Genomic DNA, 12,528 nt, shown 5'->3' with positions numbered 1-12,528 from the left:
CATAGAATACCACCACATAAAGCGTGCATGGTCTTGGAGCCAATCTGCAATAAAGTGTGGTATGAATAATTCAGCAGCCATTTTAACGCCTTCTGTTTTAGAAGAAGGCACTAGCAGTTAATTGTAACAGTCAATTCTCTCTACCCCCCTCAGCCAGGTTTCACTAAGCATGCCACAGGCTAAATGTGTGTGAGGAGCCATTGTCACTCAGTCACATAGGGAAGCCACCCACCATGCAATCAGTACAGGCCCATGCATGAACCCAAGTGTGAAACAATAACTTCTGTAGAATGCTGTTTTCGATGCAGCATTAATGTGAGATGAACCAACTGTATTAAACAGTTTGCAAAATAGAACATGCAACCTAGTAAGATGTATTTGTGTGTGTGTGTGTGTGTTAAGGGTAATGGTATTGATTTGTGACTATTTGGTGTGTGGGTGTGACTATTTGGTGTGTGTGTGTGTTAGTGTGTGTACACGTGTGTGTACATTTGTGTGTGTGTACATGCGCGAGCCTTTGTGTGTTGAACATGTGTCTCGAGCAGCAACCAATTCGTCAAAATGGATGGCGTCATTATAAAACCGTTACAATTAAAACGCAATCTGCATCGTTTCAGTTGGTGAAACCCCATCAACAAGCCACCATATTCCACATGCCTAGCGAATGACCCATATAGCGGGCGGTTATGTCTGGCCACACAAATATTCACACACATACTCAGTCACATCCCCTGTCTCATCCCCTACTGATCAAGTCAGAATAGTAATGTACAGAGGATGGTTCGGGATACTCCCAAAGGGAGTCGCTCAGTATCCACCTGACGGGGCTCATACTTATATATTATTAACAAGTAATAAAAGGAGACAAATAAACCCTGACAGCCATACATATATATTTATATATTATAGAGGACACAAACTGAGTTTGAGTCGCTCAAGGTCATTGGCTGCTGAAGAGATTTCCAAGAGGAAGTGCATACAGTATCGGATAGCCATTTTTTAAATAATAAAACGGTGTATTCCTATTTAAAGGTAGACTCAGCGATTTGACTCAAATGCAGAAAGTACATTTATGCAACAACTAAGAGTGTTGAAGCGCGACCCACTGGGCACAGACATCAGTTCAATGTTTAGTTTTGACTTGGTTGAGTTGTCAATTAACGTGAATTCAACGTGAAATCAACAAAAAATGTCACCATGTCATTGGATTTAGGATAAGAGTTGGGTGAAAAAGAGACGAAATTCAACGTTGATTCAACGTCATCACATATACTTGTTGGCTTGGAATGATGTGAAACAATGTTGATTTAACCAGTCTACCTTTAACGGGAGTATTTTGTTTGATCAAATGTGCTATTATCATAAATGCCAATGGTGTTTTGTTTGCTTGATTCAAGGCATGTAATGCATCATGATGCACTTAAGCTTTGTTGTTCAGGAAAACAACACCTGAGAACAGAAAGCACAGGAAGGAGGCTGATCCAAGGTTGCTCTGACAACAGACAGTCCTTGTCTGTGTCCCGCAAGATCTCTTAATCACCCTCCTTTCCTCTCCCTCCTCCAGATGAGTTTAAGTCATTCCTGAAGAGGCTGCCCTCCACCCACTTCCTGCCGGTCAGCAGTGTCCACCTTCTGTGGGGCAGTGACTGGGACCTGCAGGCCCGCTACCGCCTGCTCCAGAGCTCCCTGGAGACCCAGAGGCTCAAGATCCAGCGCACCGCCCGCAAGCTCTTTGGCCTCAGCATCCGCTGCCACCACAACCCCAACCACCAGATGCCTAGGGAGAGGTGGGTCTAAGAAGCAGTAAAATGTATTATGTAACCCTGCTGCATTGTGTTGTAATGTGTTGTTTTGATGATGCAGAATGTTGGTGCCAACGCTGTGGACCATGGTATCACGGAAGGTAACTTAGAAAGGTGGATAAACTGCAACCAAGGTGACAAAATTAATCTGTGAGAGAACTCTGTTAGGTAGGGGATTTTCTGTATTTCGTCTCAGTAATGCCTGTTGAAGTACTGTATTTTGAAAACATTATGATACAGTAGATAATGCATTTTTACTTTGAATTTTCTGGCTCTTATAGTTCTGTCCATGAAATCACGGAAACGCCCAATGAACCCTAGTCTTACCTAGTATTTCACAATGCAGGATGAAAAAGAATCTAACCGCTGGAGCTCTCTGACCGGGTCAGTGCACAAATGTGCCATCACCTACTGTGACTGCAGATAGCACGCTTTGCTGCACAAATGGCACGGCGTTAATGCTAATCCAGTCTGAAATGCATTCTAAAATGGAGTCATTCCACCCCATAATATACCAGACAACATGGAGAAAAATAACACACTAAATACCAGATGAAAAAAAATGATGTTACATCTGCGTGGAATGTCAATATACAAACATAAACAGGGAAAATCCTCAAAATATTCAGTTATGTGGTTAAGGAACGCACAGCTGTCAACTGTCACTAAGGTAGAAGGAACACACCCACGCTAGGATGCAAGCTTTGGCAAAGGGTTTGTTCAGAAGTGTTATCAAAGCGGTGCAGTGCACAATCCGTGCTCGGCAGAGCACACATCAAGGACGCCTGACGGCACTGTGAAGAGAAACTGTGTTTGTTTATTTGTTTCTATATATGTGTGTGTGTGTTTATGTGTGAGTGATTGATTGTGTGCGTGTGCACGCGTGTGCGTGTGGTGTGTGTGTGCTCATGCATCCATGTCAGTGAGAGATGCACTGTGCCAATAGGCATCCTCCTTTCAGACCAGTACCCACATCAGTGTTACTCTTTGATACCACCAATGCAGCGTAAACTAAACATACTGACATACTAGTGTTTGTAATGTTTCCTAGGGAGACATACAGTAAACAGGGCTGATATGACGAATGTGGAGTCCCTTGCTGTGGGGCTCAGTTCAAGGCACAGGTTTATGAATTAGTGTTTATATGTAAGCATACATTATCAGGTGGGTTTGCTATGTACTCCCACAGCTGTTAGGATGGGTTAAAGTGATATCTCCTTCCGAATTTCATGGATATCTACGTGCAATATAGTGAAATGTTACTCTATTTAAAAAGCACACATATCCACACGACCACCATTACATATAGTACAGTAGTACTAGTAGCAGTAGACCTTGTTGTCCTGCTGCTCAGAGTTGAGCTGAGGCCCTATCCTCTCTGGTGGCATGGCCTTTGCCCCGAAGGGCCGAGTTGGAGAGAGAGAAGACTGCCTGTGACAGCCCAGAAATCCTTACTACTGATCTACTTCCCACCGACGGGACACACGCCTATAATTATAGAAAGCAAGCCTCCTTCAGTCCCAATTGGATTCTGGCAGTGGAGAGCCTTGACAACTGCAGGAACAATACGAACCAAGTCTCTCCAGGGCTGGAGGGGGTTCCTCCACAGTTTGACCCTACTGTGGAAGGCTACTTAGCTTAAGACCTGCAGGGGGAAACTCAGGGTGGACTTTGATGGTGGTGGCTTGATCTCAGGCTGCTCCCCGTAGTCTAATTACACATTTGCTTTTATAGCGATAATCACTGTTACACAATCCACAGGCATGGCTGGACCGTACCCTTTTAAACATTTATGGTGTTTTCACAGGTGTAATGAGTGGAATATTCCAAGTAGTTAGAGTGGAGTAGAGCCTCAGCGTTGGTTTCTTTTAAGCATGCTGTGCTACTGGATGTACTGCATAACTAGGACCAGCAGATGTTTATGGCTGTGTGTTTTTACTGGGAAAAACTCTGGTTTCTATGTTTTTCCTGGTCATGTGGACAAGAAAGAGTCATGCCTTAATGTATAACCAGATGACTATACAACCAGTGGGGTAAAGTACTTAAGTAAAAATACTTTAAAGTACTACTTAAGTCGTTTTTTGGCGTATCTGTACTTTACCTTGGTATTTACATTTTTTTTTACATCTTTTACTTCACTACATTCCTAAAGTCAAATCAAATCAAATGTATTTATATAGCCCTTCGTACATCAGCTGATATCTCAAAGTGCTGTACAGAAACCCAGCCTAAAACCCCAAACAGCAAGCAATGCAGGTGTAGAAGCACGGAAAGAAAAGAAAAAATTCACTTTTTACTCCGTACATTTATCCTGACACCCAATGGTACTCATTACATTTTGAATGCTTAGCAGGACAGGAAAATGGTCCAATTCATATACTTATCAAGAGAACATACCTGGTCACCCCTACTGCCTCTGATCTGGAGGACTCACTAAACACAAATGCTTTGTTTGTAAATTATGTCTGAGTGTTGGAGTGTGCCCCTGGCTATCCGTCAATTTAAACGTTTACTTTTGATACTTACATATATTTAAAACCAAATACTTTTAGACTTTTGCTCAAGTGGTATTTTACCAGGTGAATTTCACTTTTACTTGAGTCATTTTCTATTAATCTATTGCTTACTTTCACTCAAGTATGACAATTGAGTACTTTTCCCACCACTGTATACAACCATGAGCTGTGTGCATAAGTCATATTTTCATTGGATTTAGCTTGAGGTAAATAAAGGAAAGGAAAGTATGGTGCGTATTATTATTATTATTCAAGCCTGGTTGCCATTTCATGAATGCATGCATGCGGCATACCTCTAAGATACATGTGGTATTCAGACAAAAAAACGACTGTAATTAAATGAGTAATCAATGTGTGGTGGCCGTCTCTACATATGATCTTTTAATCATACATCTTTTAAAATTCAATATGGCTGCGTATGTTCTACTTAAAATATAAAAAAGGCACCCGTTTTGTTGAACAACCCTTTTACATTTGCATCACAAGTATTTTTTTAGGAAATCAAGATGAAAGTGGCCATTTTAGGCCCTTTTTAGACATGTCCCTCACTGTTGGCTAGCTCTAATTGCCCTCATCTGTCATCAGCCTGTAGCTGATAAACTGGGAGTTGAACAAACTTGCATTAGAAAATCATCCGATGTGTTGCAAGGTAGGCTTAGCTCCACCTGCCTCACCTTGTCTTACACCCACTCACCTATCACAGATGTGAGCTCTCTATGCAGGGAAACATATGGAATGTGCCTGTGCAGAGCTATAGCAGACGTGCCAGGGGATTATAGCTAGAAGCTCTTCTCAAACAGAGAGTGATTTAATGTTGACGGATATAAAATAGCATAACTCCCAGCCAAGTAATCGGCATCCATGTTTATGTATCAAAGTAATTATTCATGGGCATGTTAACAGATTTGACTGTACTCTATATATTATTTAGCAGTAATTGCTATAAGACGTTGACAGGGTTATGGTTGTCAAGATATGTCTGGTACATAACTCCCTTTCATAAGAACGTCTGTCAATAATGAAATCGCAGGCTATTTTTGTCATCAAACATAGTTTTTCGATTAGTGCATTATCACATTCAATCATCGGTATCAACAAATATCTCTCTCTGTATTTCTCTCATTCTATCTCTCTCTTTTTCTTTTTCCCTCGTTCCCCCAAACAGAAGGGGTCTTGTGATAATGTATGTCATCTGCGCTGAGCACCAGAACTGTCTGATGCCCTATTACAAACACAGAGATTGTGCTGTGATTCGTGAAAACAAACAGCATTCATTCCCACTCGTTTCGATCTCATTCCCTGTGGCAAACTCAACACAGACACTTGTTTGGGAGGGGAAAAAAATAAGGAAAAATAAAACTACCAGCATGATGCTCTCAAACTGCATATTGAGGGAAGCAGTTATATGATGGAACATATTTTATTCCGGTGTTTCAGATCACATAAAACTGTAGTTATTGCAGATAAATTCAAGGGGGAATATATATGGAATAATATGATTATGCCTGCCTCTCGTACGTAAATGAAAAGATAATAAAACTAATAGGAACGGGTTGATCTTTGTGGCGTAAACCTCTCAAAACTTTCCAAATGTATTTTGTTGTTGTCATTTGCAGCAAACATTTCTCACAAGTCCAATAAGTACCTGAGTGCACAAAAAACGGAGGACTATTTTAAAGTTCTCATACCTTGTGTGTTGTGTCAATGACAGAGGACTCTTTTGTGTTCTTTGAACTTTTGGAGACAAACCGACTGCATTAAAAACCTGTTTATACATTTTGTCATTCAACTTTCGTTGTTTAGTCATGGTGCTTTACACCTGTTGTGACATATATTGCATTATTTTATTTCTGGTTATTACACCTACATAAGTGTCAAAGCCCACATTTATTGAAATAATATTTTTCCCTGCCAAGAAGTTTCCTTTTGTTTGAAAGTTTGTTTTCTAAATCCTTTGTTGATGTTATAATGAATTATTTTACAGTCATGTTTTTTTTCCATCATATTTTAAATAACTTGTAGAAAATACACTGCTTCATGACGACACTGTCATGAAGCATTATGACCATCATCATCATACAAGCCAGATAGGCCTGTCACGTACATGTCACCAGTCAAAAAGAGGGTTTCTTGTCCTGCTCCTGAAATCTGCTCCTGCATCTCAGTCCTCAGCAACAGAACATTAGGGTAGGTGCATGTCTGACATCAATGTGTGCGCAATTACAATAATCATTTAACATGGTCAATTTCCCAAAAACATTATATAACATAAACATACTGTTGACACATAGGCTAGGGTGTAATGGAATGTTGTGCCTTGTGTGGTAGGTTTTATGGGTTTTGACACTCATATGTAGGTGTCATAACCAGCCATAAAATAACACAATATATGTCAGAACAGGTCTAAATACATGCGTCATGACAGTGTTATCACCATATTATAACAGGTTACGAGAAGTTATGTCAGCTGTTATGACGCTGGGTGTCAAGTAAATTGTTACCCTTTCATCAATCTCCTCAGTTTTTCTTGTCCTGTGAAATATTATATTCAAGGTTCTTCTCACATGAGCACTGGAACCTCTTTTTCATTCCAACAGAATTGTCATTGGCTTTGTCTTTATGTCCTGCAGAGATAATAGTGGGGTGAATATGTGGCCGTGAACAAAAGCTTTACTTTCTCAAAGTGCATCTTAGAGTCAGTGTTCTGGGACATGCATTCAGCCGTGTCTTTGTTATTTCACAATGTTACTCTTATCTTTTGATACTCCTCTCTTCAGTTCAGGAGATAAAGGAACTTTTATCAGGGTAGGACTGATCCAAGGACATATCCAAGATTGCCTTGAAAGTACATCGCTTTGTGTCAGTTTAACCCGTCTTCAAAAAATGATGGAGTCAGGTTTACGTAAGAATTGCTAGGTAAAGACGAAATGTTCAATGGATTAAAATATATTTCTCACAACTCAATTTGTTCAAAATCAGTATTAACTCAAAAGTAAAACTTGATCAAATCACTTTTGGGAAGCTGTCTAATTACATATATTTTTTAATAATCCTCAAAGTACCAGTTACATATCCTTCAACCTAAACTCAGCAAAAAAAGGAAACGTCCCTTTTTCAGGACCATGTCTTTCAAAGATAATTAGTAAAAATCCAAATAACTTCACAAATCTTCACTGTAAAGGGTTTAAACATTGTTTCCCATGATTGTTCAATGAACCATAAACAATCAGTGAACATGCACCTGTGGAACGGTCCTTAAGACACTAACAGCTTACAGACTGTAGGCAATTAAGGTCACAGTTAAAACTTAGGACACTAAAGGGGCTTTTCTACTGACTCTGAAAAACACCTAAAGAAAGATGCCCAGGGTCCCTGCTCATCTGCGTGAACGTGCCTTAGGCATGCTGCAAAGGAGGCATGAGGACTGCAGATTTGGCCAGGGCAATAAATTGCAATGTCCGTACTGTGAGATGCCTAAGACAGCGCTACAGGGAGACAGGATGGACAGCTGATCGTCCTCGCAGTGGTAGACCACGTGTAACAACATCTGCACAGGATCGGTACATCCAAACATCACACCCGGGACGCACAATTCCTCCATCAGTACGCAGACTGTCCGCAATAGGCTTAGAGAGGCTGGACTGAGGGCTTGTAGGCCTGTCGTAAGGCAGGTACTCACCAGACATCACCGACAACCGTCGCTGGACCAGACAGGACTGGCAAAAAGTGCTCTTCACCGACGAGTCGCGGTTTTGTCTCACTAGGGTGATGGTCGGATTCGCGTTTATCGTCGAAGGAATGAGTGTTACACTGAGGCCTGTACTCTGGATCGATTTGGAGGTGGAGGGTCCGTCATGGTCTGGGGCGGCGTGTCACAGCATCATCGGACTGAGCTTGTTGTCATTGCAGGCAATCTCAACGCTGTGCTTTACAGGGAAGACATCCTTCTCCCTCATGTGGTACCCTTCCTGCAGGCTCATCCTGACATGGCCCTCCAGCATGACAATGCCACCAGCCATACTGCTCGTTCTGTGCATGATTTCCTGCAAGACAGGAATGTTAGTGTTCTGCCATGGCCAGCAAAGAGCCCGGATCTCAATCCCATTGAGCACGCCTGGAACCTCTTGGATTGGAGGGTGAGGGCTAGGTCCATTCCCCCCCAGAAATGTCCAGGAATTTGCAGGTGCCTTGGAGGAAGGGGTGGGGTAACATCTCACAGCAATAACTGGCAAATCTGGTCCAGTCCATGAGGAGGAGATGCACTGCAGTACTTAATGCAGCTGGTGGCCACACCAGATACTGACTGTTGTTTTTTATTTTGACTGCCCCTTTGTTCAGGGACACATTATTCAATTTCTGTTAATCACGTCTGTGGAACTTGTTCGGTTTATGTCTCAGTTGTTGAATCTTGTTATGTTCATACAAATATTTACACATGTTAAGTTTGACAGTGAGAGGTTGTTTTTTTGCTGTTTATTTCATATCCCATAGGAGCAAAAGTAATTTGGGTCTGTAGAGTGTCTCCTCTGTCCCCTTCCCTGACCCTACCCATGGCTCATTTTGGGATGGCTTGGGGCTCTCTGGCCTGTCAAGCACTAGGTCACCCATCACCGTTACCATGCTAGTTCATTAGCATGTCAGGCTAACCTTGAGCTCATCCTCTCCAGTCTCTCCTAGAAAAACACCCCCATCTCACAGTAGAAAGTTTCAGTACTACCAAGATGACAGAAAGGGATGCCTGAGGGGGAATAAGAGACACAATTTGCATAGGAAATGATGCTGCCATCCCACGAGGGAAATAAAGGAATTATGCCTTTGAGGAATACATTATCCCCTCCACAGACTAGACCGTAACAAACAGTAGCAGGCTGTGGCAGTGGCAGTGGAGGTTAATCCTCAGTTTAACACTGAATTTGTGCTTGCTAAACGGTCCTTATTAATGGTGCATTTTATCCCTGTGTCTCTGCTCCCCAATTTGTTCTATTCCCCCCTCGATCACTCTGGCTCTGACACTTTCTTTCTTTCTTTCCATTGTCCAGGTCTGTGATGCAGTGGCTGAACAGGGTCCAGTCCTTCCTCTACTGCAATGAGAACAGTTTCTGGGGGACCTTCCTGGAGAGCCAGAGGATGTGCGTGTGCCACACGGGTATCACCCTATGCCAGCGACCCATCCCATGTATCATTGGGGGCAACAACAGCTGTGCCATGTGCAGCCTGGCCAACATCTCCCAGTGCGGCTCCTGCAACAAGGGGTACAAGCTGTACCGAGGCCGCTGTGAGCCCCAGAACGTGGACTCAGAACGCAGCGAGCAGTTCATCAGCTTCGAGACCGACCTGGATTTCCAAGACCTGGAGCTCAAGTACTTGCTCCAGAAGATGGACTCGCGCCTCTACATCCACACCACCTTCATAAGCAACGAGATCCGCCTGGAGACCTTCTTTGACCCACGGTGGCGCAAGCGCATGTCCCTGACACTGAAGAGCAACAAGAACCGGATGGACTACCTCCACATGATCATTGGGCTCTCCATGAAGATCTGCCAGATGCGCAACAGCAGCATCGACCCCATGTTCTTTGTTTACGTGAACCCGTTCAGCGGCAGCCACTCAGAGGGCTGGAGCATGCCCTTCGGCGAGCACGGCTACCCGCGCTGGGAGAAGACGAGGCTGGGGAACTCCCAGTGCTTCAATTGGACCCTGCTGCTGGGCAACCGGTGGAAGACCTTCTTTGAGACGGTGCACATCTACCTACGAAGCCGCGCCAAGGTGCCCACTGGGTTACGAAATGACACGGGCCAGGGTCCCGTGGACCTGTCCGACCCCAACAAGCGCCAGATCTACATCAAGATCTCCGACATCCAGGTGTTTGGTTACAGCCTGCGCTTCAACGCTGACCTGCTCCGCAGCGCCGTGCAGCAGGTGAACCAGTCGTACACCCAGGGGACCCAGTTTTACTCCTCCTCCTCCGTCATGCTCTTGTTGCTGGACATTAGGGAGCGGATTAATCGCCTGGCCCCTCCAGTGGCACCCGGGAAACCCCAGCTGGACCTGTTTTCCTGTATGCTGAAACACAGGCTCAAGCTGAACAACAGCGAGATGATCCGGGTCAACCACGCCTTGGACATGTACAACACAGAGATACTGAAACAATCAGATCACCTAACTACCAAACTCTGCTGAGATACAGTAAACAATCAAACAAAAAAAGAGCAAACAGACACTACAAATATAACTGTTTTGGGATATTCCTTTACATTTTTTTCCTTTTTGGACCTTTTTGTTCTGCCTTTTGATGTATTATTAAAACTTTGTAATTGTAATTGTTAAAATGAAACTCAAAAAGGCAGTGATGAAGCCTTTTAGTTGGATAAAGAAGAAGATTAATGAAAACCACTTTTAAAAGACTGTACCATATTTTGTCCCAGCATGTCTGTCATTTCCTGAAAGAGCATAAAGAGAAAAAATAAGCAAAACAATTAAATCCATCTCCTGGTGACAAAGAGGCCTTTATTTTAGTCTGAGGGAACAAAGGTTATATCTGAAACTGCCATTATTTACTGAGTAAAACATTTTTAAAGATATAATGAAGTTGCATAAGGGCAGACCAGATATCATCCTTTTATTTCAGTTAATATGCTTTATCAACAAGCAAAATATTACAAACATGTAAAATTACAGTTTAATACAGTATGAAGGCATTCATACATTTTATGGGTAAATAGCCCAAGCAAATACTCTAAGCATTAGCTATATAGTCTCTTTATAACATGAAATACTCATGACAAGTCTGCATCCCTCTCTTTGTGAAGTAAGGTTTAAGGCACTTTGTTGCTGTACTTAAAGCATAGGCACACGACCGGGGCAGCGGATAGTCATTTCATGTCAAATAACAGAAACCAGCTGTTTATATATGTGTATACCTTTATTTAGCTTGATGCTTATTGCTGTTCGTTAATTGAATGTGTCATTTGAGAGTGAGTGAATCCAGTCTAAGCTGAAACTTAACTTTGGGCGCTACCTCCCGTGCTTGAAATTCTACAGGCATTTCTCATGAGGAGGTTTCTTCTGGTGCCTGAGTGCAATATCGTGGTCTGAAGATGAACAATCAATGCTATTTCGTACAGCTTTGCAAAACGTACACCTTGTGACTGCTGATGTGTCAAGCTTTTCGGCACCAAGAGCAAATTTGAGCATCGATCATTCGCGTACATCTGCAACAGACACCATGAAAGCCATACATTTCCCTGAGGTACACATAAGACATGGAAAGCCCCGTGATCCATTTTTCTAAAACATGAAAGATGTCCCATTCATGTATTTTATGTTGTCGTTGTTGTTTCCCCCAAATCCATTTCAATTGGAGGATAACACAGTGGACAGAGAGAGTGTATTCTCTGGGATTATGGGATGACATTGTAAAGCCATTGGCTTTCTATTTCTACTAACTAGAGTGAACCCACATGGGAAACAGTTATATAAAAGCTTCAAATACTTCTGTTCATTTTAATCTGTAAATCTACTTTCTATTTTATGTACTTTTTTTTATGCCACGTTGGATCTTAACTTTGAATGACCATGCAAATCAGATTGAACCCTCTGACACAAGGTTGTTTAATCTTTCTAGTCATACTTTATTGAAAGCACTGACATGACGTTCGTTTATAGCTATATATAGCTACATAAATAAAACATAGTATCAAACATCATACTATCTCAGAACTGTCAAGGAACACTACCTACGTTATTATTGTTATTATTATTATTATTATTAGTAGTATTATTAAGTGCCTGTTACCTATCCCTTTAACATATTTAGAGGAGGGAAATTGCTCTTAGTTTAGTTACTGTACACAGTAAAAACACATTACCACACAAGATAAAGACATTCAAAAGAATTCAGCAAATCAGACCACATCAATGCAGATATGTCCCTCATTTCTCAGCCTGAGATACATGTTTTCTAGCTAAAGCCCTGCTGATTTGTGCATGTGGTTAAATGACCCATCATCCAGAGATTGAAGTCTCAAATTCCTGACACTATCTCTCCTATGTACATTATACTTGTAAATAGCAACTTAGTGTTGGTATAGTTATAACATCAAAGACTACTTAAATCATAGTAATTCCAAGAGAACAAAAGAGGCCATTATTAACGAGAATACCCACAATACCGTTGGTGTGCTATTGCACAAATTTCAAATACACTCCAT

General features: G+C 42.0%; 1 protein-coding gene across 2 annotated transcripts in view; it reads left to right on the top strand.

Moving 5' to 3' along the window:
- The window catches only part of brinp1 (bone morphogenetic protein/retinoic acid inducible neural-specific 1), a 121,683-nt gene extending 109,659 nt beyond the window's left edge, over positions 1 to 12,024 (top strand). For both annotated transcript variants that reach the window (XM_029620470.2, XM_029620471.1), the window contains 2 exons: positions 1,565 to 1,787; positions 9,358 to 12,024. In XM_029620470.2, coding sequence (XP_029476330.1) covers positions 1,565 to 1,787; positions 9,358 to 10,498 — 1,364 coding nt within the window. In that variant the 3' untranslated portion in view covers positions 10,499 to 12,024. The remainder of the gene's footprint in view (positions 1 to 1,564; positions 1,788 to 9,357) is intronic.
- The last annotated feature ends 504 nt before the right edge of the window (positions 12,025 to 12,528 follow it).

The sequence above is a fragment of the Oncorhynchus nerka genome, linkage group LG19 (assembly GCF_034236695.1).
Source record: "Oncorhynchus nerka isolate Pitt River linkage group LG19, Oner_Uvic_2.0, whole genome shotgun sequence".
In the NCBI taxonomy this organism is placed as follows: Eukaryota; Metazoa; Chordata; class Actinopteri; order Salmoniformes; family Salmonidae; genus Oncorhynchus; species Oncorhynchus nerka.
Note: the sequence above shows the minus strand (reverse complement) of the source record. Positions and strands in the feature narration are given on the sequence as shown.